We start from the raw sequence: 21,285 nt of genomic DNA on the forward strand, positions 1-21,285 counted from the left end.
GAACAACTGTTTCAATCTCCAGGCTGTTTAACAGGAAGTCTAGCAAGGGGGCCAGGTGTTTTCTTTGCATTCAGCATCTTTCTCAGTGCTGTGTTACAGGTGATGGCACACACCATGCACACACTGTCTCAAAGTTCTGTGCCTCCCACATTGTTTCAGGATGCTTCATCGTGGGGTGATCTCAGCAGTTTTGAATTCTTTGAAGAAGCAGATTTTTCACCTAGCCAACACGATGCAGGCAAAGCCCTCCAGCTTCAGCAGAAAGAGGGCAGTGTGAATAGACCTGCAGGAGAGCCTAGCACGAGGGCGAACGGACGCAAGTTGAGTGAGGGTTCACTTGACCTGCCCAAGCCCTTCCCTCCTGCGAGGCTCAGCACAATTCCACGGGTCATCCTTCGAAAAAAGCGGGGCCAGGCCAGCCCCATAGCCACTGGACACTCTAGTTCCTTGATACTTGCTGACGTCAGCAGTTCAACTCCCAAGCGTTCCCCTGTCAAAAGCCTACCATTCTCCCCCTCGCAGGTAGAGCACAATTTTTGCACAGCTGTTACTAATTTTCAACAGACACCTGAGCCTTAATAATCTAGAAACTAATCCTTTGGAACAAATGACTAATTACTATTGTCTTCACTGATTTCATTCCATTGTTGCCTCTAGCTATTGCTAAGTCATACTGCCTCTGAGAGTTTAGGCTGTCTGTAGACTGACTGATGATTTTGTCATAATTCTCTCTCTGACTTTCTGGTGATTTGAAGGATGGTTAGTTGCATGGGATGTGCATTTATTTCCTTCCACACTGGAGTTTAACATTTCTATTTCTTCCTTGTCTCCCATCCCTTCCCTCCCTTTAAAAACTTTAACAGATTTTCTGTCTCTTTGTTCACTTATTATTACATGATTCACTGACCCAGGGGAGGAGGGGACCAAATGTTTAGATAACATTTGAAGTGCAACTAGACAATTTAAAGGTTCCAATCCATCTTTAAGTGAAAAAATTTTGGAAGAAAATGAGGAACAAATGCTTAAGAAAAATAACGTATGTTTTAATTTCACTTTCTCAACATTGGCTCTTCTGAGTCATGCCTTAAGATTTTATTAGCACATTTTTTTTTTTGCCAATGAATGTTCTTACTTCATATAGATTTTTAAAGCATAGAAATTATAATTCTTATCAAAGATTTGTTCCTTAATTATGTAAACATTTGAAGTTAATTTGGCACTTTAAAACATTTTTCCAGTTATGTCTGTTGAGTCTGTTTTAAGAACAACTCTAAATGTGAGCAAATGATATGCCCACTAAAAAACCAATCTTATTTTTTCACTTGTATTTTCCAAATTCTGTTCTGGAGTATATTAGTTCTGTAAGACTTTAATGATATTCCAGAAAAATACCTAAATATACAAGTAGATAAGTTTGGGAAACACTGAATTGAACAAAATTAAGGCAGTTTCTTTACTGCAGGATCTCTCAAAGTTTTAAATACACTAATGTGCATTGTGAATTTCCAAGAGATTGCAATATGTTTTCCAAATTTGTTTTACCTTGAAACCATTTGAGGAACACCTATTACTTTCCCAGAACATCAGTGTTTTGAGAGATACAGGTTATTACTCAAGAATTTTCCACATAATGTCAATTTTATACAATAATGTTTCCTAGATGACTAAAGAGAAGAAAAAGTATGAAAGAAAAACAATGATTACTTTCCAAAAGATGTCACTTCCGCACTTTTAACATTAATAAAAAGTGCATCTCATTCTCTTTAATGACAGGTGTCATTTATTGAGAATGTTTTCTTAGGATTTTGCAAGTTTTTTTGGAAATCATATTCCAAATCTTGGGTGCAAAATTGAAATAAAACACTGTGTGCTTGTTAACATCATTATTTCATATAGTGGGTCAGTAAAACATACCTATTTGTTAACATCGATTTTTAAATTGGGCTGAGTAAAGAATCACTGTTTAACTTAAGTATTTTTTTCTTTCTTCTCATATTTAGTTCTTAAATACTTCCAATAACCATGAAAACTTAGACTTGGAAATGCCTTCTTTAACTTCCACCCCACTAAATGGTCACAAATTGACTGTTACAACTCCATTTCATAGAGACCAGACTGTGAAAATTCAAAAGGAAAATACTATGTAAGTCCTTGTTTCAATAAAAAAATTATTTATTTTATTTACTTATAGTTAATTAATAGAAAATAGTCCCCAAGTGTCTGATCTACTTATATGTGTATAATTTTACTGATCCACTTTTATGTACATTATCATGTGTATTTCCACATTGAATATGTCTGTCCTGGGCATGTTAGAGCTACCTAGAGGTGGAAGTGGGGGAGAATAAACTATCTTTTGTAGTTCACTTCACAATTTCCTATATATCTAGAGGAAGGTTTAATATAACTTTTCCATTCAGTTTTTCTGTTTGTTCAGTAAGTCTTTTTCATTGAAAACAAGATTTTCAACATCCTTTCCTCTCTAATTATAAACTTTGAAATAAGAATAAGTATGGTTCTTTACTTAGTTTATATTTTTAAATCTTATTTTTTCTTTCTGAAATTTACCTATCGATTGGACCTGTTTTGCCATCTCCAGGAAAAGTATATGATTAAAAGCCAAGGAATGGTTAAGCCATTGTTTATATTCAATAAAGGCTTAACCAATTCAAAAAAAATGCCAGAGAACATCAATATGAATTGTAATAAGCCTTTTAAAAATGCAATTTTATTATTTCTGATACCATAAATACATTTTAAAAATGGTTTTAAAAACCTTTTAGTTTTCAGAGGTTAGCATGTTTTCTGTTGTGGATAGATATAAGATAATGAATGGATAAAGTTGATTTGTAAATGACATCAGATCTTCATAATGCTTGTGTTCATTTTAAAGGCTTAGAGTCACTACATGTATTTTCAGAATGATTAAAGAAAGATGAGAAATATTTTAATGCTCTTAGTTTTGGGGTATGATAGTTTGAAATATTTGGAAATACATGATAGACATATTATCTTTTCCTTAATAATACATACATGATCCATCAGCATACCCTATTCTATATCAATAAGACTTTGTTGTATTTAGTAGAAGAATATTACATTTAACAGGTAGAGAAACATAAGGGACATATGATCTTTCATATTGAACCAATTCTTGTTTTCTTTTTAAAGCTTCAGAACTCCAGCTATCAAAAGGTCAATTCTAGAAAGCTCTCCAAGAACTCCTACACCATTCAAACATGCACTCACAGCTCAAGAAATTAAATATGGTCCCCTGAAGATGCTAGTAAGTTCTAGTAAATTTCTTGGGTTTAGTTGATGTATTAATACAGATAGAAAATTTCCTCTGATGGAAATGTACCCAATTTTTCCTTCAGCCTCAGACACCATCTCATCTAGTAGAAGACCTACAGGATGTGATCAAACAGGAATCTGATGAATCTGGGATTGTTGCTGAGTTTCAAGAAAATGGACAACCTTTACTGAAGAAGATTAAACAAGAGGTAAACATGGGATCCTTTGAAAAGAACAACCCTGCTGCCTTTGTTCCTTGTGGGCAGCTTGATGTGTCTGGCGTGGACACTGTGTAACACCATGTTTCATACAATATTTTCATATAAGATGCTGCTAAGAGGTACAGCCAGGCTTGGCAGCATATGCATGCCACCTTGTAATTGGGAAGCCAAGCCACTTCTATTTCCTTCCTGTTTGAACAGAAAAGATGCTAGAAAGTATAGAGGAAAGAGAAGGAAGCAGCTTTGTATTGTACTTTTTAAAATCACTGATATAAAGATGGATAGATGACTGACTGATACATAGATGTTTAATTGTTGGATATCATGGAGAAATGAAACTAATTAAATAACGGTTTCTTTAATTCATAGTGTAAAAGAAAGGCAATCTAACTTGTCAAGATCAAAGTTTTAGCTTGGTGTCAAGAAGCATTTCCAGCAGGTTAGATACCGGGCCTTTTGAATTTATTTCATATAAGGATAAGAGGTTGAGAGATTGGCCAGAGACTGACTTTTTCTTCAGCTTTACTGAGATATAATTGACAAATAAAGTGATAAGACATTTAAAGTATACAATGTGATGTTTTGATATACATGTACTTTGTGAAAGGATTCTCCCCCATTGAGTTAGTTAACATATATCTATCACCTCACATATTTACCTTTTTTCCAGTGATAACATGTAATTAAGTTCTACTCTTAGCAAATTTCAACTATACAATATTGTATTATCAGCTGTCCTCACCACGTTACCCATTAGATCCTCAGACTTTATTCATCTTAGGGAAATTGACTCTTGAATGTAAGTGTTTCTTGGGAAGTTCTAGCTCTAGAAACAACAAAGCACTTCCTGTTTGCTTTTAGGTGGAATCTCCAACTGATAAAGCAGGAAACTTCTTCTGCTCAAACCACTGGGAAGGGGATAGTCTGAACACTCAGCTGTTCACACAGGCATCACCTGTGGCAGACATGCCAGTAAGTACACGCCCATGTTATAAGATGTTGGTGGCTCACAGAATTCTGTGTGAGGCATGTGGGGCCATTGTGGTTTTGGCACTCTTTCGTGCATCATACTTCTCAGTATTCTCTCACATAATTATTTTCTTATGATCATTAATGTTGAATATACGGTGAGATTTTGTTCATGTGTTGGAAATAGATTCTGTTCTACTGCAGACTTGTTTGTTGTTTATTCACTCATGAGTTGAGAGTCCTGGCCACTTAAAAAATCTACGGCATGGAAATACATATTTTCATGAAAACAATTTTTACCTTATCTTTTCATTTACTTATTTTTCTTCTAAAAGTAGTACAAGTGTCTCCTACTATCTGAAAGTAGAGCATTCCTGTGAAACCTTTGGTGGTGGTTCAGTCATAACGTCATGTCTGACTCTGGTGAGCATATGGACTTTAGTCCGCCAGGCTCCTCTGTCTATGGGATTTCCCAGCCAAGAATACTGGAGTAGGTGGCCATTTCCTTCTCCAGGGGATCTTCCCAACCCAGGGACAACCCAGGTCTCCTGCATGGCATGCGGATTCTTTACCACTGAGCCACCATAAAGCAAAGAAGTAGTTTACCTTAGGACTTATCTTACTAACAGGTGCAAAAAATAAATCGAATTTTAGAAAACAAAACAAAGAAACAAATAGAAACAGACTCACAGATACAGAGTACAAGCTAGTGGTTGCCAGAGGGAAAAGGGGTGGGGAAAAGGATGAAATAGGTGACGAGGTTTAAGAGGTACAGACTCCCAGTTATAAATATTACAGGGATATAATGTATAGTACCTGGAGAATCCCATGGACAGAGGAGCCTGGTGGGCTACAGTCCACGGGGTCACTAAGGGTCGGACATGACTGAGTGACTAACGCTTTCATTTTTCACTTTCAATGTGTAGCACAAGAAAGATAGTATTTTATAATAACTGTGTATGATGTATAATGTATAAAAATATCTAGTGTTATACAAGTTGTACATCAGAAACTAATATAATATTTTAAAGCAACTATGCTTCAGTAAAAAAATGAATAAAAATAAATAAATTGAGATGAAGATGCTCATACCAGTTCTAAACTGTGGCACTTGGTGCTGAGATGCTGAGTGTACTGCCTGGGGAAGGAACTTGGTGGTGCCACTCTAACTGCTCAGGGTAGGTGCTGCCTCTATAATAGTTGGCTGCAAAACAAAAGCAAAAATTCTCTTTGGATTTCGATTGGTTAGCTGTTCATGAAAATAACTACTAATGTAGGACTTTCATCAAAGTGAAGTGGTGTGACGTGAACTTTTGAATAGCAGGGGATACCTGTATTTCCTCCTTGGTAAGTTGTCTCCTGTTTGGTTTTATGTAGCATCTGAGTGTGTGCATGCATGCTCAGTCCTATCCGACTCTTTGTATGTAGTAAATGCCCTTTATCATACACAATGTTGCATTGCTTTGGTTACAACCATTTTTTATTTTATTCTATTTTTTAACCATTTTTTAAAACAGATTATTTTTCAGAGCAGTCTTAAGTTAGTAGCAAAGTTGAATAAAAGATACAGAGATTTTCCATGTATCCTCACCCTCACATATGCACAGCCTCTCCCTTAGCAACATCACCCACCAGGTGGTTACATTTGTTACAACTGATGAGCCCACATTGACACATAGTCACCCTAAATCCATAGTTTACCTTAGAGTTCACTCTTGGTGTCATACATTCTATGTATTTGGACAAATTTATACTGACGTTTCGGAGGAGGCAATGGCACCCCACTCCAGTACTCTTGCCTGGAAAATCCCATGGACAGAGGAGCCTGGTGGGCTGCAGTCCATGGGGTCGCTAAGAGTCAGACAGGACTGAGCGACTTCACTTTCACTTTTCACTTTCATGCACTGGAGAAGGAAATGGCAACCCACTCCAGTGTTCTTGCCTGGAGAATCCCATGGATAGAAGAACCTGGCAGGCTACAGTCCATAGGGTCGCACAGAATTGGACACGACTGAAATGACGGAGAAAACGATGGCACCCCACTCCAGTACTCTTGCCTGGAAAATCCCATGGATGGAGGAGCCTGGTGGGCTGCAGTCCATGGGGTCGCTAAGAGTCGGACACGACTTAGCGACTTCACTTTCGCTTTTCACTTTCATGCATTGGAGAAGGAAATGGCAACCCACTCCAGTGTTCTTGCCTGGAGAATCCTGGGACAGGGTAGCCTGGTGGGCTTCCGTCTGTGGGCTTCCGTCTATGGGATCACACAGAGTCGGACACGACTGAAACGACTTAGCAGCAGCAGCAGCAGCATACTGATGTTTATTCACCATTATAGTATAATAGAACGTAGTTTCACAGCCCTGAAGGTCCTCCATGTTCTGTCTAGTTATCCTTCCCTCCCCCTCAGCTCTGGCACCCACTGATCTTTTTAGTCTACAGTTTTGCATCTTGCATAATATTATATAATTGGAATCATACAGTATGAAGCTTCCTGACTAGCTTCTTTCATTTAGTAATATGCTCTTAAATGTTTTCTGTGTCTTTTCATAGCTTGGTAGTTGTTGTTTTGTTTTCCTTTTTTGTTTTCCTCTTAGTTAACCATTATTTTAAAAGTTTATAATTTGTGAATGATTACCCTTTTCTCTTATGAAGAATCAGAGGTAATAGCAATTGCTAATATTTATTCAGTGTGTACAAAGTGGTGATTAATATTCCCAGAGCTTTAGATGCATTAACTCAGATATCTAACCCTCACAAGTACCCTACAAGGTCGGTAACATTGTCATTTCCATTATACTAGTAGGGAAACTGAGGCATGAGGAGGCTTAGTCACTTGTTCAAGATTGTATAGCTTATAAGTGGTGGTTCTGGGTTAGAACTTTGGTTCTAAATTCCATTCTTTTCACCTTTAAACTATACTACCATTAATCTGTAACTCGAAAAGATTTCTTACCATTATATGAAATGAACAGTTCTCTCACCAGAGCTTAGTAAATTTTTCATTTTAAAGATGTGTCTTTATTGAACTCATTTAGCAGATGTTTTTGAGTGCCCTGCCTTATTCCTGGAACTGTGTGGGACCTCAAAGCTTTTTGTTTTAGTGATGTTTGCCAGTGGGATGAGGGTTAGTGCAGAGTTGAGTTCTCCATTTAGCTCATTGGGAAGAGAATTTCTGGCAGATACCTGCATTTTTTTTCCTGCCAATGTGTGTCAACTCATAGTAATCTACTCTTTCAAGTGTTAGAATTCTGTCAGTCCCCTTATTATCCTACCTCATTTCAATTTCAAATTATTCTCTTTTCCTTTAGAATATTCTTACAAGTTCCGTTTTAATGACGCCAGTATCAGAAGATGAAGACAATGTTCTCAAAGCATTTACAGTACCTAAAAGCAGGTCCCTGGCAAGTCCCTTGCAGGTAATTACTATTCCAGCATTGGTATCTAAAAAGTCATTTACTATAAAACTTAAAAAAAAACAAACATTTTACACGTAGTGGAGTGATGCTTTTAAATAATTCCCAATGTCTAAAAGACTCCTAAAATTCCTTGTTGCCACTCATAGGAGACTCACTGAAAATTTTTTTATTAGAGCAAGCTTCCAAAGAATGATGAAGTGAAGCATTTCTTACTGTGACTGAGACTAGGATTGTTAATCACATGTGACAGTATCTCTTTCTTCTGCTTTTAAAGGTTTTATTAAATAATTGATATAGTTTACTTTTAGTTTCAAAATTTTTACTTTTTTGTTCCCTCACTAAGCCATCAAAGCTCAGACCTTGTTTAGATTTTCAAAGAAGTTTGAAATTAGATAGCTAGAAAAGAATTACAACGTATTTGACTATCAGAATGAGAAAGTCAACTGTCAGTGTTACGTGGCTAATCTCTAGCTGAACATCTGCTCTCGGGTTTTAATATCAAAAGAGATTTCCCTTTTTCTGAAGTAGGTGTATGTTGATAAAATACAACAAATTCCAAATTAATCCTGAACCAAATGTAAATAAGAATGCAAATTTGCTCCCTTAAATTATTTACAGCGGTTCCCAACATTAAATAATACAATACCCAGTCACCTGCAGAGCCCTCCCCGCCACACTGAGGGAAAAACCATAAACCCTGGAGCATATAGAGAACCTGGATTTGGAAGTGAAAAGTCATATTTGTCCTGTGAGGGAAGGCACCATGTGAGATGGTATGATCTGAAAGAGTGTCCTGTTCCTGGATGGGCTTTCTTGTCACTGCGGTAGGCCTGCACTCTCCAAATTATGAGAATCTTAAAACTACCCCCTTTAAAGCATTTGTGATACTTAGCATTATTTTTAAGAAATGCAAATACAGCTGGAAGGGCTGTAGGCACACTTTGTGGTTTAATTCCATCAGATTGCTCTCCTTGTGGCTTCTGTCTGATCCAACTGCTTTGATGAAAGGTGACCACTGACTGGAGTGTGGGCTAGGGAAAGACAGTCCTTGAGGGGATCCAGAGTCTTTCCTGAGTTGATCAGGCCTGGGAAGAAGTGTGAAGAAGTCTCAGAATATGGCACAGAATTGGGAGATGAGGAAAAGAACAAACTCTGCATAAGAGGGGACCCAGAAAGGAGATTAGGAGAATGCAAAGGTCACCCATTACAAAATTTTACCTACAGCTGCTCCTAGATCCAGAATGAAAACGCTTTTTTTGTTTGTTTTTCTTGCTTTCTTCCTCCCTGAATTTTTTGGCCCTGGGTTTCCAGAGGATAAGGATTTGGCTAGTGCTATTAGTGCATTAATTAAGCTGTTTTATGTAATTTTGTAACCTAGGCTAGGATCTGACTTATATTTATAGTAGTAAGAAAAAGTGCATTCTAAGTGCTAAATTGCAACATGTAAATATATTTGGAGACAGTTATCATTATGAAGTTGAAAACCCCTGGTTCTTTCCCTAAAACTAAATCCTAAAGCTTTTGGCCTAACCAGATAGTGTTCAGCAAAACCTAAATCTAAACTTTTATGCAAATATAAAATATATTGAGCCAAACACAGTACAGATATCAAATATGTATTATATAAAAATTTGGCAACAATATCAGTGTTTATAAAAATAGGTTGGCTAATTCTTACCTTAAATGTTTTAATGCTATTGAGTTAAAAAAATAATCAATATGGAACTTTATTATCATTATATTTTATTTAATGAAAATATTGGGTTGGCCAAAACGTTTATTCATGTTTTTCCATAACATCTGATAAGCAAACTTCTTGGCCAACCCAATATTCCTCATCCTTGAAGCTCAGTATTAAGTAGTAGCTCTGTTTTTATTAATCTATATTTTCTAGCATATCAAATGAGTCATATTTGGTACTCTTCAGATTCTATCATTGTATACTGAGATTAAGCCACCTACATACATCAAATGGTGAAGGTAACAGTTGTCAACTCCACCCACCTAAAGAATTGACACCACAAGCTGATTTTGGAGTCAATGCTTTCATATACACTATATGGTTTTACTGATGTACACCACTCAAATATATTTTAATAACTTGCTATAATAGATAACTAATTCATTTTAAGAGCGAACGGCACCTACCAAGTATCTCCTTCATTTTGTGTCATGGAAACCTAGCTTCTAATACCATAGAAATATATGATTTCTAAAATGTTTCAAATTAGAAAATGCATCAGGTCATTCTAAATATTTAAGCATATATTGCCTATATTTCATATAAACCTGACTCAATAATATTTGTATAGATTTTTAAGCAATTTGGTAATCTTTTCGTTAAAACCATTATGATCTATCATATATTTCCATTGATAATTCAATTTGACCTAATTGGACAGATTTTTCATGCATGGTACTATTGACCATATTGTGCATTTGTTAAATGACCTGGCTATTCAACTTGAGTACTTTATATAATCTAGAAACTTTATAATTTGTACCTTTAATAAATATATCAAACGTTAAATGGGATTTTATCCAAACAACCTAGGCATTTTGTTAGAGTGCATTTAATTAAAACAACTAAATTTGACTCCTAAAATATTTTAAAATTCGGATACTTCTAAAATATGAAATGTTGAAATGATTGTCCATCTAACTGACTAAATACATTTGCTTAGGCACAAGAAAAGTTTACTGAAGACTACACTAAGAGTGCGGTTCTGTGTTCTGTCATTTCAGTGTTAATGATCCCTGGCTTAATTATACCCACAACACTTTAAATAGAGCAGTTATTGTCTTGAGGCCCCAAATATTGGAATTTTATAGTTAAGATTCTAATGCACATGTAAATGCATACGCTTATACATATGTGCCTGCATGTGTGTCAGCTCACTTCGGCCATGTCCGACTCTTTGTGACCTCATGGACTGTAACCTGCCAGGCTCCTCTGTCTGTGGGATTCTCCAGGCAAGAATACTGAAGTGGGTTGCAAGGCTGTCTTCCAGGGGATCTTCCTTACCCAGGGATTGAACCTGTGTCTCTTATGTCTCTTGCATTGGCAGGAGGGTTCTTTACCACTAGCGCCACCTGGGAAGCCCTGCTTATGCATGAATACATGTAATAGCTACATTTCCTTCCTCTCCATTTCCCCAAGGTACTGTGATCTTTTAGTGGGAAATGGTATGTAGAGACCAAACTCAGGCTGCTAGATATGCCCATGTGTTATGTGGCATATTATGTGTTATGCCACATAACACATAGGCATTAACATATGTTAATAGCTTGAGCTTTCCGTGTATCCCCTAGTCCATAAGCTATAATGTTTAGAGGCAAGTGTAAGCCATTATGCACAAACAATGTTATATTTGTTTTTGAAATTATTTATGCTTGATCTTTTTTTAAAAGGAATTTGCAGCAGCTGCAAAATAGTATAGTTGGAGTTCTTCTTTTTCTTTTTTTTAGTTGCCTTAACTTTAAAAACAAACAGGGACAGGACTGATAATAAAAATGTTCTGAGACTTTTTTGATATTTGTGTCTTTCAGGTAGCTCAGAATATGTGAGATTTTCAGATTATTGTGCCATTTTCTCCATGTTGTATGGTAGTAGAGAATGGAGTCTAGAAGCTTATAAAATGATCACAAATGAGGAAATAGATATTCAGCTTAGAATACTTGCAGTTTGGGATGGAAAAGGCAGATTCACTGTGGAACCCTTCTGGATCCTGCTGTTTGAAAGTTACTCTGAAAGAGCCCAAGACTGGCAGACAGACAGACAGACAGACACAGACACACACACACGCGTGCGCACGCGCCATACACAGAACTCCCTCAGTAAGGAGAAAAGAGCTGCCGGTGCTTTCGATTTGCTTTACATTTTGAAATAAATACATTTTTCTAATAAACATTTCCTAAGGTAAACATTTTCATTGGTAGATCTGAAACTACACTTAAGTTAAAAGCCTCTGAACTTGTGTATTTTTCTCTTAAATTATAATTTTCTTTTATTCCTGTTTAAAACCTAACTGTAAAAGATGTGTTCATATGCTTTTTACTCACTCTCTTTCCTCTTTTTTGTAACCACAGAGTGACAGCCTTAAATTTTAATTTCCTGACTTGGCTTGTCTTCTTCGCCTTACTTTTTTAAAAGTGAGTTTAAGTAAATTTCTCAAGCTATTAATACTTAAACACATTTGCACAGTATCAAAGAATCTTACGGTATTACTGCAAGCAGCTGAAACTCACTTTTCCAGTTCCATGTGCTTTGGATTGCTCCTAACTTCATATGAATTGTTTATGAATTTTTCAAACAATGAGGCAAACCCTTTTTGCTTGATCGGCATGGCTAAGAAGTATAATGCAGTAGCATGCACACAACAGGCACCTGGGTTCTAATCCAGACTTCCCCAGTTTCTAATTGCATGTTTTTAATTCATTAACTTCTTAAAAAAAAAATGCTCATCTGTACATTGGGGACTGTAGTTTGTCCTCCATGTATCATACAGGGTTGCTGTGAAGATCAAGTGGATATAATGTTACTTTCAAAAAGACAGCACACTTGCCAGTGTACATTGGTGGTACCTGTTTTAGATAGTCCCTGTCCATAGAATGGAGAAGGAAACGGCAACCCACTCCAGTATTCATGCCTGGAAAATCCCATGGACCGACGAGCCTGGTGGGCTACAATCCATGGGGTCGCAAAGAGTCGGACACGACTGAGCGACTTCTGTGTGTGTGTCTGTGTGTGTCTTTAGAAATGTACGCAAGGAGGCGTCACCAACAGCAGGTCCACTTGCACTGAGGTGTATTATTTCCTCTCACGTGTTCTTTCTCATTCCTTCTTCCACTCTGGCAGAACTGTGTCAGTGGGTCACCAAAAGAGATTGCTGATTCAACTGATTCCTGAAAAAAAAGTTAGTCAGATCTCTTCGGTATTATGGAGATCAAACAACTGATTTACTGGTCTTCTCTATTTTTCTCCTGCCCTTGTTGGCATGTCAACAGACAGAGAAACAGTCCGTCTCCGTGTGACATAGATCTCCAGGCATTTCTTAGTGTTGGTACGCTGTTGTTGACCTGCTTCCCTGGATACCTCTGTGTTCACTTAGTTCTCCCTTGGGTCACTTTTTTTCCACTTGCCCTGGCAAGGTTTCATATAGGTGTTAGTAATATTTCAGCAGCCTGCTTTCAATATATCTTATAAAATAACTTTGCCATGTAGAATTTTGGGATGAACTGGAAAGGCTAAATGAGTGAGGAAGGAAAGTTGAGCTCAAATTCAGAGTGCCCTACCCCAGAGAGTACAAGACCTGGATTTTTTTTGTTTGGTTGGGTTTGGTAAACACTGTGATATTGGATTTTCCTTGGGCCAACAAAGGTATAATTGCTTTAATTGGCCCTTGCTTTAATCTTAATAGTTAAAACCAATACGTTACTAAGGAAAGAGGTTTTCTTCCAAAAAATTGTGACACCTGAGTTTATGTGATTAAAACTGTTGGAAAATCTATCAACAAGTAAGATGAAAAGATCCCTAGAGACACTGGGGACAAACTCCAAATTTGGAGAAAGACCATTCTTCGTAGTAATTGTTAACTTAGGTCTGGGTGGCATGTGGAAGCATGTGGATGGGGCACCCCCTGGCACCATCTGCACCTTTGATCCCTTAACTTTTAGGGCTCTTTTCTATGAAAAATTATCAATCCTGAAGTTGGGCACATTTGATTGTTTTGGCAGCATTTATGCATAGGAAAAGTTTGATAACAAACTAACCTTACCTCAGTGACCCTTCATCTCAGGTTTATTCTTGACTTTCAAGATACAACTAAAGATTTCTACATTATCTCTTATAACGAATACATTTTAAAAGATGCCTCTTTGAGAATGAGTTCTGATTTTTAGAATTTTAATTCTGTGGCTTCCATAATAGCTCAGTTGGTAAAGAATCCTCCTGCAAGGCAAGAGACCTGGGTTTCATCCCTGGGTTGGAAAGATCCCCTGGAGAAGGGAAAGGCTGCCCACTCTAGTATCCTGGCCTAGAGAATTCCATGGACTGTATAGTCCATGGAGTCGCAAAGAGTCAGACACAACTGAGCGGCTTTCACTTCACTTTCACTTTAAAAGTCTTTTCTATGGATAGATTAAATGGAAAAATAAAATAATTCTTAAGTCTTTTGGACACCATCTATGTCTGCTATTATTTAAAAAAATGAAACAGAGAAATGTAAAACCATCTCATAAGTTGCTTTGGTTTTACAAAATCATTCTTTTATGACTTCCACAAGTTTCTTAAGGGCTTTGTAAATTGTACAGCACATACCCTGCCAAGGCTGTTGATATCAGCAGTTATTGTGTGAAGTTGCTCTATGAATGTCACAACAATAGTGGTTCTTGTTTAGCATGATGAAAAAAACCATTCATATTCTTAGTGAAAAATATGAAGTTAATCTAATTCCGACAGAAAATCACCTGTGGACATGGTTTTATCTCATTTGATTTCTTCTGTTTTCTGCCGAGGATCAGAGTATTTATTTAAAGTGCTTCAGCAGGATATCCCAGTTAGAGCTCTGACAGTCTGTTTACAGTTCATCTCTGCCCAGGGGCGATCAAAGGTACATTGTGGATAAGTAAGATGACTCGCAGGCAAGAGGAGGAGGATGTGTGGCAAGATTATTAACTTTGAAATGAATTAGGGTAGAGTGACATGTCTGCAACAGCACCATGGTTAGTCATTTAACAAGGATTCATGTGCAGAAATTCTTACCAATTCTTTAGTGTAAGTGAAACTAACATTTACGGAGAGGGAATAAGGAGGATGCACAAGGATCTATTTGACAGTATTAAAAAAAAAATCCTTCTAGCATGAAGACATTTAATCTTCCTTTGTCAAAACTATTCTGTCTGCTTGAAAAGTTGGCCTAGGACTCCAAGGCTTCAAGGTAAGGAGGGAGAAAGAAATCACAAGAAGGGGCAGCTGCCCTTTTGGGTGGTGGACTTCAACATTTCTTTTCTCACCCAGTACTTGACCTTCTGCTCTTAATTTGCTTTCGTGAAGTAGGTTTGTGATTGCTCTGACCAGTTTTTCCGTTCATGGTTGCAAAAAGTATTAGCTTTGTACTTTCATGATGCAGAAAAGGAGCTGTCCACTCAATGTGGTTGCCTTTTTGTTCCGGTCTGTTTTTCTTGCACAGAATGGGTACTGTGTCCTGGTGCCTGTCTACACTGGGAGATTTAGGTGTTCCAAGTCATCTTGTCCGCTTTAGGCTATGAGCCTCAGGATTTAGGTGCCCCTGAAATGCTCTGCTTTCTGAAATTTGGATATTTCAGTTAACTTGATTTATTTCTTCATAAATTTCATCTCTACTTGGGAGAGGCTGATTGAATTTTTTTCAAAAAATTAATTTAAAATATAGGGTACATTCTTTGTATTGATCTTGTTTTAAATATCTGGTCTTGGAGGAAGAGCCAAACATGAATAAAATGATGAGCCATCTGGGAGATCCAACAAAACACGACATTCAAGTTGAAAATGTACTAGGGGGTGATAATTGTATTAGATTTTCCTGAACAGACATTGGGAATTCTGAATTAAGTATCATATTGTCAAAGGTCAGAACTTGACTTTTACTAAGAGACATTGTAAAAGCAAGCATGTTGTTATTTAGTCGCTAAGTCATATCCAACTCTTCGCCAGCCCATGGACTGTAGCCTGCCAGGCTTCCCTGTCCACTGGATTTCCCAGGCAAGAATATTGGAGTGGGTTGCCATTTCCGTCTACAGGGGATCTTCTCAACCCAAGGATTGAACCCATGTCTCCTGCATTGGCAGGCAGATTCTTTACCATGCAGCCAACCTGGAAAGTCCAAAAGCAAGCATAAGATTCTTTTAATATGGTACTTTAAGATACTTAATTTCATTTAATATAGAAACTTATTCTGTATTAATTGAAGCATAGCTAAGTAGAAAAATTTTTAGCTAGAGAAAAACATAAACAATCCTTTCTTCCTTGCTCCTCACTTTTACCTCCATTTTCACTTTTATTCTCCTTTCCCTCTCATTTGTTTGTCTGTATTCTTTCAAAAGGGACTTCCCTGTAGCTCAAATGGTAAAGAATCTGCCTGTGAGGCAGGAGACCCAGGTTCAATCCCTGGGTTGGGAAGTTCCTCTGGAGAAGGGAATGGCAATCCACTCCAGTATTCTTGCCTGGAGAATTCCATGGACAGAGAAGCCTGGCGGGCTACAGTCTGTGGGGTCGCAAAGACTCGGACACGACTGAGTGACTAATACAACAACAACAACATCCTTTCAAAACATACATTTTTGAGTTTTGTGTGTATCTTTATTTTATGTTTACATATAAGATTAGTATATTAAAATATTCTGCATCATTTTTAGTCATCTGATTTTATGATCAGTGTTCTTTGTTCTGTGTACATCATCGATTCTAAGCCCTGCATAATACTCATGGTGGACAGCCATCATCTTTAATTATTCACTCTCAAATGGTAGTTATTATATGTCATATTGTTATTTTATGTCACATTGTCCTATGTTATGATGTCACATTGTTGTTATATGTCACATTATCATATATGTTCTATGCGTGTCACTACAAACACAAGCTCAATAATTACAATGATTCCATTACATTTTATTTTGTTAATTGGGATTCTTGTGTCATTTTGGTGTTCCAGTACTGCACTGAAAAATGTTAGCAACAACATGTGAGCAGTCAGCTAAACTAAAATAGGGGATTTGAATGGACAGATTTACACCAGAGAGATATGTATATTTAATCCACTTCCTTCAAACTAGAGTTCCTTGTTGTTGAGTCGCTAAGTCATGTCCGACTCTTTGCAGCCCCACTGACTGCAGCACAGCAGGCTCCTCTGTCCTTCACTGTCTCCTGGAGTTTGCACAAATTCATGTCCGTTGAGTCAGTGATGCTATCTAACCATCTCATCCTCTGTTGCCCGCTTCTTTTGCCTTCGGTCTTTCCTAGCATCAAGGTCTTTTCCAATGAGTCAAACTACAGAAACACCATTTATTCAGAACTGTATCATAGAATGCTGAAACTTACCCTGGTGATTTTATTTAGAAAACATTAAATGTGACTCAGTATCAGAAGTCAGCCCAGAACAGATGTCATCTTTGTCCTGTCGTTTTGTGATTCACAGTTACAGGAAAATATTATGATAATCAGTCTTGCTTATGTAGTATTTCAAGTTATGTATTCAGCCTCTGAGCCTTGAGAGTAAACATGTGTTAACTTGGATGGTGCCTTTATGTTGGCAGTGAGGTGGCACAACAGATTGGGCAGAAACTGGGAAATCTAGTTTGTGTCCTGTGAAAGTTTACAAGTTAGAAACATGGCACTGTAAATCTTATGTTGCTGAAACTTTGTTTCAGACCCTAGGCAAAGAAGTCCCATCACCATACAAATACCACGTTCATTCAGAATTATCCTACCTCTCTGTTAAATAGTTTGATGACTTTAACACCGCCTCTCAGTGTTTCTTCCTGCATTCCCTGCTGACCAGACCACACAATTCCCACTCATAAGAACTCTAAAGGAAACAGCAACTTATACTCATTAGAGCCTGGATTCGCATTCCTACTTCATCACTTCTTAGCTGGATGACTTTAAGGATGTTGCCTAAGTTCTCTCTTCCTGTAAAATTGCCTGCTCTGTAAAACAGATGTAATGAGCCTTACCTAATCCACAGGTGTTTTTGAGAATTAAATGAGATGATACATGCAAAATACTTAGAAACATGAGTGGTACTCATGTTTAATCCACTTATTCCTTCCTTTCCGTCTCCCAGTCCCTCCCACAAGCAATGTACAAATTGCAGCTTCCTGACTCTTTCATGTTATTTTGCCACCTGGGTTACCCTCTTCACCACCTGTCGCTCTCAATCCTGCCTATTCATGCCCTTTGCCTAGAGCATGGCCCTGGCTGTTCCTTGGCGTCCTATCCCCTCTTCATCTGGCTGTGGCACCTCAGACCTCTCATCTGCCTGTCATCACTTCACCCGTGTCAAGTGTTCGTTTGTCTCTTAAGCAGGGGTCTCTACCTCCGGGATCTCATGCTTGATGACTTCAGGTGGAGCTGTTGTAATAATAGAAGTGAAGTGCACATTAAATGTTATGCGCTTGAATTATACCTAAACCATCCCCCCGCCCATGGTCCATGGAAAATTGTCTTCCACGAAACCAATCCCTGGTGCCAAAAAGGCTAGGGACCACTGTCCTGAGGGACACTTGACGCTCTAAAGAGCAGAGGGCTTTCTTTTCTTATTCTTCTTCTGTCCATGAGACACATCCCACTTGGATATAAATACTAGGAATAGCTGCGCTTTTTCTAAACCACACTTTTGAGCTTATGGACAGCAAATCTTACAACTGCTTGTGTTTCTGTTTCCCTCTTTGGATTGACTGCTAGAAAGCTCAGAGTTAGTTTTGAGATTTACATCTTGTTGGTGCATTTTGGTTCATGGCAAGTATTTTGAATCAAAATCTAACCTCATCTTTGTATTGTTTATTTTTTCCACATTTCTTGGTGACCTACCTTTATCTATGTTTTAAATTCTGTTCATTTATATTCATTTTGTAAGCATCTTCAATACTCTTGGGAGCTAAGTAGGGCAAACTTAATGCTGTAAAGAGCAGGCCTTGTACAAATATTACATATTTTGGTTTGAAACAACATGGAGGGCAGGTGGCTTCCCTGGTGGCTCAGCAGGAAAGAATCTGCCGAGGACGCAGGAGACGCAGGAGACCGGGGTTAGATCCCTAGGTCGGAAAGATCCTCTGGAGGAGGAAATGGCAATCCACTACAGTATTCTTGCTGGAAAAGTTCCATGGATAGAGGACCCCTGTGGGCTACAGTCCATGGGGTCAAAAGGAGTCGGACATGACTAAACACTCATGCATGGAGGGCAGGTAGGAGCTGGGGCTAGGCAGAAGACAGACACAGGTTCAAAACCATTCCACAACTTCCCCATAGATTGGCTTTGGGCAAGTTTTCTGCACTTTCTGAGTCTCCATTTCCTGCTCAATTAAAGAGAGAATGAACCCCCACCCAGGGTGGCTGTGCTGTGTAAATGAGATCATATGTGTGAAGAATCTGGATCCGGATGCTGCCTGTGAGATATTAGTTCCATCCTGTATCTTTCAATGCATCTTTAAAAAGTAAGCTATTCTAATAAATAGATATTAATTAATTGGTATTGATCAATATCCATTTTAGTTGATACATTTAAATGTTCATAACTAAATTTAAATGTAATTAACTTGATTAAAAATATGTACAATGTTTAGTAAGTGTTGATCAATTCTAGCACCTATGGGAGCTTCTTCATTGGGCAGCTCAAGCACTCACCAGTTCGCTCAAAGAGTAAATGCCCACAGCTCACCTTAGGTATGTGGGGGACTGGACTCATTCCTGTCTCCAAGTCTGTAAAATCTGCTAATAGACAAAAGGCACTCAAACATGAAGATACAGCTGGATCTTATCATACTGCTTGGAGTGGGTTTTCTCTCTTCACGACAAACAATTTCTGATAATTAATATCACTTAAGAATGCTGAATTCCTGGTTGTCAGAGTGAAGATTTTATCTGACAAAGGCTCCCCTGTGTCTCCTACTTGCTATCTGGAGGTCAGCATTTTTTTCTGCTGGGCCAGGTGGGGTTGGGAGTCCATCCGTGGGCTAAAGCATGTGCTTCCCGGTCTGACCTTGCCCTTACCCTCTCTCTCCCCTTCCCTGTTAGCCTTGTAATGGTGCCTGGGAATCTGCATCCTGTGGGAAGACAGACGATCAGATGACAGCTTCCGGTCAGTCTCGGAAATATGTGAATGCCTTCTCAACCCGGACTCTGGTCATGTGAGACGTTTGCAGACAAGCATTATGGTTTTCAGAACACTTCAAGTTGACTTGGGATATAGCATTCCTCTACATGAGACTTTTCATGAATGGGAGAAGAGCCTATTTTTGTTGTGGTACAACAGTTGAGAGCAGCACCAAGTGCATTTAGGTGGGTGAAATCGTATGAGATTTCACCCAACTAAACGGATTTTTAAAAAAATTAATGTTTAACAGTTTTACCTAAATTATTAGGTCATGGATTGTAGTCAGTGGTTAAGTATCTTAAGGCAGATTTAAAAAAAAAATACATGAAATGATTTATCTGTATTTTAAGAGGATCCAACAGACCAGTATTTTTTCTGTGATGAGGTTTTTGAAATTTAACACACAAAAAGGTACTCCAATATTTCACTTTTTTCAATCACTAAACACAATGCATTATTATAAATGTTGGCTTCACACCGTGGAATAAGTAATCAATATTGTAAATGTTCACTTATGGTCAATAACATTGGAGGTACGTTTATTGTACCAAACCATTTTATGAGAGTTTTTTTTGTTGTTGTTAGCTTGCTTTAAAAATTATTACTGTATGAAATAGTTTTATAAAAAATTATATTTTTATTCAGTAATTTAATTTTGTACATGCCAAATGAAAAAAAAATGTGTTTTGCTGCTATGGACTTAGCCTGTAGACATGCTGCTAGTATCAGAAGGGCAGTAGTGCTTGGGAAGGAGAGAAAAGAAACTTGGTGTTAGGTAATTGACTATGCACTAGTATTGTCAAACTTTTTTATTTTATATATATATATATACACACACATATATATATATATATATATACTTTTTTCCTTTTGTAATACATTGGAAAACTTATTTGGGAGACTTTGCATTTGTGGTTGTTTCTTGTTTTTTTTTTTTTTTGTTCTTGTTGGTTTATAAGAGGATGCATTGCACTTCTTTATTGGGAGATCTGTGTTGTTGATGTCCTGTGTTTTGTTTTGAGTTCAGCCTGACTGTTCTTTAATTCAGGGCTTATGTGTTAATCAGCATTCCCCAGAGTCCTTAACTGTATGGTCTCAGAACTGCCACACACAACCTATGTGTTTGCAGCTGGGGTCCATAGCCAGTTGCTGCCTTAAGAACCTTTGGTGCAAGATGGCTGGTACTGAACTTTTGATATGACAGTGTACTTACTGCCTTGTAGTGAAATAAAGCTGTGCCCTTATTTTACTTACTTTTGACTTCTGTCTTACTTTTGATTGTGGACAGTAGTGACACTTTTAGGAAAATGAAGTGAACGCAGAGCACTTTCCTCTGTTAATAATTGGCATACCATCTGAACTTGAAGGATTCAAGAATTGTAACTTTGGAGAAAGAACAAGCAAGCCAAGTTAGTTCACAGATGATCATGTGCAGAATGACAGCTGGGAGGAATCTTCCAGAATCTAGTTCAGAATCTTCTAGAATCAGTCAAGGTTCCAGAAGCATTTAAATTGGGATAAGGCAAAGAG

General features: G+C 37.7%; 1 protein-coding gene across 3 annotated transcripts in view; it reads left to right on the forward strand.

The window, feature by feature from the left end:
* MYB (MYB proto-oncogene, transcription factor) overlaps nucleotides 1–21,008 on the forward strand; it is a 35,554-nt gene extending 14,546 nt beyond the window's left edge. For 2 of the 3 annotated variants that reach the window (XM_055535694.1, XM_055535695.1), the window contains 6 exons: nucleotides 2,001–2,143; nucleotides 3,172–3,286; nucleotides 3,378–3,503; nucleotides 4,377–4,487; nucleotides 7,796–7,903; nucleotides 19,677–21,008. In XM_055535694.1, the coding sequence (XP_055391669.1) occupies nucleotides 2,001–2,143; nucleotides 3,172–3,286; nucleotides 3,378–3,503; nucleotides 4,377–4,487; nucleotides 7,796–7,903; nucleotides 19,677–19,793 (720 nt within the window). In that variant the 3' untranslated portion in view covers nucleotides 19,794–21,008. Of the gene's footprint in view, nucleotides 1–159; nucleotides 523–2,000; nucleotides 2,144–3,171; nucleotides 3,287–3,377; nucleotides 3,504–4,376; nucleotides 4,488–7,795; nucleotides 7,904–19,676 lie in introns of all 3 variants that reach the window. The other variant, XM_055535696.1, reaches the window with a different exon arrangement.
* Nucleotides 21,009–21,285: the final 277 nt, after the last annotated feature.

Source organism: Bubalus kerabau, chromosome 9, assembly GCF_029407905.1.
Source record: "Bubalus kerabau isolate K-KA32 ecotype Philippines breed swamp buffalo chromosome 9, PCC_UOA_SB_1v2, whole genome shotgun sequence".
Lineage (NCBI taxonomy): Eukaryota > Metazoa > Chordata > Mammalia > Artiodactyla > Bovidae > Bubalus > Bubalus kerabau.